Below are 3396 nucleotides of genomic sequence, written 5' to 3' on the forward strand. Positions count from 1 at the left end.
CAGGTTTCTGTAGAATTAACACGCAGCAGATACTCAATACCCCATCCACCACATCTGAGCATATTTTTCGTGCACTTTCTTATGAAGAATGTTGCGAGTGGCTCGCTGCTGTCAACAGCGCTTTGCTCGCGCATAAACAAATTGTTGCTGAGTAGTCAACTGGGCGCTCCAGTCCGGACCACACTCATCTTAGATGAATGATGTCACATTAGATATGTAGCTCACATCAGCAACAATGGTGGCACTCTACTCGCAAAGTACAACTACAGTAATTGCCAGCGAACCCGAAGGCTCTTCTGGGTTTCCTCTGACCGTTCGAGACTATGCTGGAGGAATCAAAAAGACATAACCAAGTGCCACCAGCATGGCAGACATATGCATTAGAACTCATTCAGTGTTGGAGGCCATCAAAGCATCCTGTTGTCCGGAGTGGTGGGTATAGTTCATGGTCCAAGCACAACTACTTTCAAGAGATGCAGTGTGAGCAAACCCCAGCATATAGACAGTCCGATACTTAGGCTTACAGACCGTAGTCGATCCTGCTTGGTGCTGCTTTTCACTGCTCCTCAAAGACAGAACACTCGATCTAGCCATACAGACAACATCCGCTCGAGTAGGAATGCATAGTCGCACTCAATCGAACGATCAAAAACCAGACATGTTGATATCAGCGTGGTAAGCTGAGCCTGATGAGCCATTCAGCTCTAGTCGGTTAGCATCAATACAGCGACCCTTCAGGCTGGTAGGCCTGACCGATTTATGCCGGAACTCCGCACCGATTTCGCGGAGTGACATCTTACTCGGTACAAGACGGATGAAAATACAGTCGGAGGCACATGAGGAAGGGTTGCATACGGAAGCATACGAAGCCTCAATAAATATCATCATTCAGGCTCACATACCGCACTTATATTGTGAACCGTTTTCGATACAGTCAAACACCGAAAGATGTAATATGCCCAGCAACGGCGACATGCTCTACTAACGATTCACAAGTGAAGACACACCAGAGATATTGAGATCATGTTATGACCAACTCTAGGCCTCTTCGTATGAGCAGCCTTGTAGTAATGTTCAACGATTGCACTCAGAAAATGCTTATCTGCGAGACAGGTGAATCACTACGGCTAGCAGTACTGTCGAGAGTATCGGCCAGGTTAGCGAAACTAGCATCCGAGAATCGATCTCTAAGGGAAGTTATATCATCGTTGAGAGGCAATATAAGAGTTGTAGCTCGCATACGGTGAGCCTTTCACGATCGAATCCCCGGTAGAGTTACTACTACAGGCCACTAAGTGGCAAGGAAGTCGGGGAGACGGTCGCTGTTCATCTTATAAGTGACGACACAGTGAGTCGTATTCACTAAACATGAGAGTGTCAGGCTAACCGACAGGTTGTGTGCGATATGATGGATGGGAGAAAGAGAGCGATCCGTTTGGATGCTACATTCGGCCCTACTGCATCACAAGATGACGTCTATGATTCTTCTATCAGAGACCTTGTACACGCAGTAAGCACAACTGCGCGGATTGTTCAAGTCCGCTCGAAAGAATGTGACACACTTAAACGAGCTTGTAGGTTCTAGATGGCTACAACTCATGCATCTTCGCCTACGGCCCGACAGGCTCCGGGAAGACTTACACAGTATTCGGTTCTCCCGAGGGCAGTGCTCATGTGTGAGGCGACAATGGGTTGAACTCTAGTGAACAGGCCAGTTTGATGCGCTATTGCTCTCAGCGGACTACACGAGCGGATTATGAGAGATTTATTCAGTACCAGAGAAGGTCAAGGGGGGCATCACATGCTGATTGCGATGTCTATGGTTGAAATCTACAACGAATGTATCTACGATCTTCTCGCTCCAGGAAAGTGAGGTGGTCCGTATTCGGTTATTATATTGAATTATTGATTCTAATACCAAAATCAGAGTTGCAATTGTCTACACCAGGCCTGCGATAGTGAAGGCTCTCTCGGGACATCAACTTCGGGAAGGGAATGATAACATTATTGTCGAGGGTCTCACAGAACTGTCTCTTGAAAGTCTGAACGACGCTCTGAAGGTGCTCACGCTTCTTGCTGCCAAGATCATGTGTCTATGACCCGGCTTCTTCAGGCTCTCCAAGCGGCGGTGGCAACTCGTCGAACATCATCGACTAATATCAATTCGCATAGTTCGAGGAGTCACTGTGTTGTCACGCTGAGAACGAGTCTGCCATGCCCATGTACAGCCACTTGTCGTCACGGGAAACTCAATCTCATCGGTGAGTTACTTGGAAATTACATTCAATCCAGAAAAAGTGCTCAAGCGTCCCAGATCTGGCCGGTAGCGAAAATGTTGGTCGGAGTGGCGCTAAGGGGAGTACATTAAGGGAAGCCCAGATGATCAACAAATCTCTGAGTACTCTGGTCAGTATCGTTGGTCTCACTTGGTTGTCTATTCCCCTCATATGCCCTAGGGTGACGTGTTGAATGCTCTCCTGGCTGCACAACAAAAGGATGGTGGAGGAAGTCAGTCGAAAACACATGTCCCTTATCGTAATTCCAAGCTCACCCTCATGCTCAAGGATTCGCTTGGTGGCAGCGCCAAAGTACTCATGATAGCACACGTAAGTGTAGGCTGAGGTCACCAGTGCCAAGATTATGCCTCGACGGTCTGGGTTCTGTTCAGGTATCGCCTTGCATCACAGATGTCTCACAGACTTTGTCAACACTGAAGTTTGCATCGAGAGCGCGGATGGTTGAGCTCGGCCCGGCCAACCGGAGTATGCCAACTTGGCATTGCCAAGCTAACGTATCTTTATATGACTTCATAGTCCTGCAACAATGTGGCAAAAGAAGGTAAAGCAGCAAGAAGCAACTCTCGCAGTAGGGACTTTAGAGTACAGCTTCTTGAGCACGCCTATGGCCGCTTGGTTGTCGACCATGAGCAGTACTGGTACTCGATCATCAACAGCTAGCTCAGAAATGAAGCTGAGCATGATGAGAGCAGCTAAGAGCTCAAGTGTCACCATATTTGCAGATGTTGGTCTTGTACCACCGGATAGAACTTTCTGTCTGGTTTTTTGTGGTAGGTCACTCAGCCGATAAGCAAACCAGAACGTCTGGCCCTTCATCCAAATACAACCCCCATACGGTCAAGACTGGCATCGCATGATGCCAGGACAAGGCTAACCGGTTCGGAATTACCGTATCTTGTCATATACTCAACAGGAGATGATTCAAAAATCTTCTCCAGGGCAGTCATCCTGCCTTGAAGGAAGGATCAGGGTATCGAAACACCTGTAGCTTCAAGCCAATCTTTTACCCGCTTAGGAATCTTCTTATGTGCAGTGCAAGTGAATGCATCGCCAAAGATGCCGCCAGGACCCATGGAAAACCTAGCAGAGTCTCTCTCAG

General features: G+C 47.9%; 1 protein-coding gene across 1 annotated transcript; it reads left to right on the forward strand.

The window, feature by feature from the left end:
• Nucleotides 1-1408: 1408 nt before the first annotated feature.
• Pmar_PMAR026141 (kinesin heavy chain, putative) lies at nucleotides 1409-2838 on the forward strand (the record flags this gene model as incomplete). The annotated part of the gene is made up of 8 exons (XM_002775012.1): nucleotides 1409-1510; nucleotides 1579-1676; nucleotides 1738-1869; nucleotides 1949-2060; nucleotides 2114-2261; nucleotides 2315-2429; nucleotides 2510-2606; nucleotides 2669-2838. Coding segments are annotated over 8 exons (974 nt in total), but the record flags the coding sequence as incomplete, so codon positions are not given.
• Nucleotides 2839-3396: the final 558 nt, after the last annotated feature.

This window comes from Perkinsus marinus, assembly GCF_000006405.1.
Source record: "Perkinsus marinus ATCC 50983 genomic scaffold scf_1104296957110, whole genome shotgun sequence".
NCBI classification, from domain to species: domain Eukaryota; phylum Perkinsozoa; order Perkinsida; family Perkinsidae; genus Perkinsus; species Perkinsus marinus.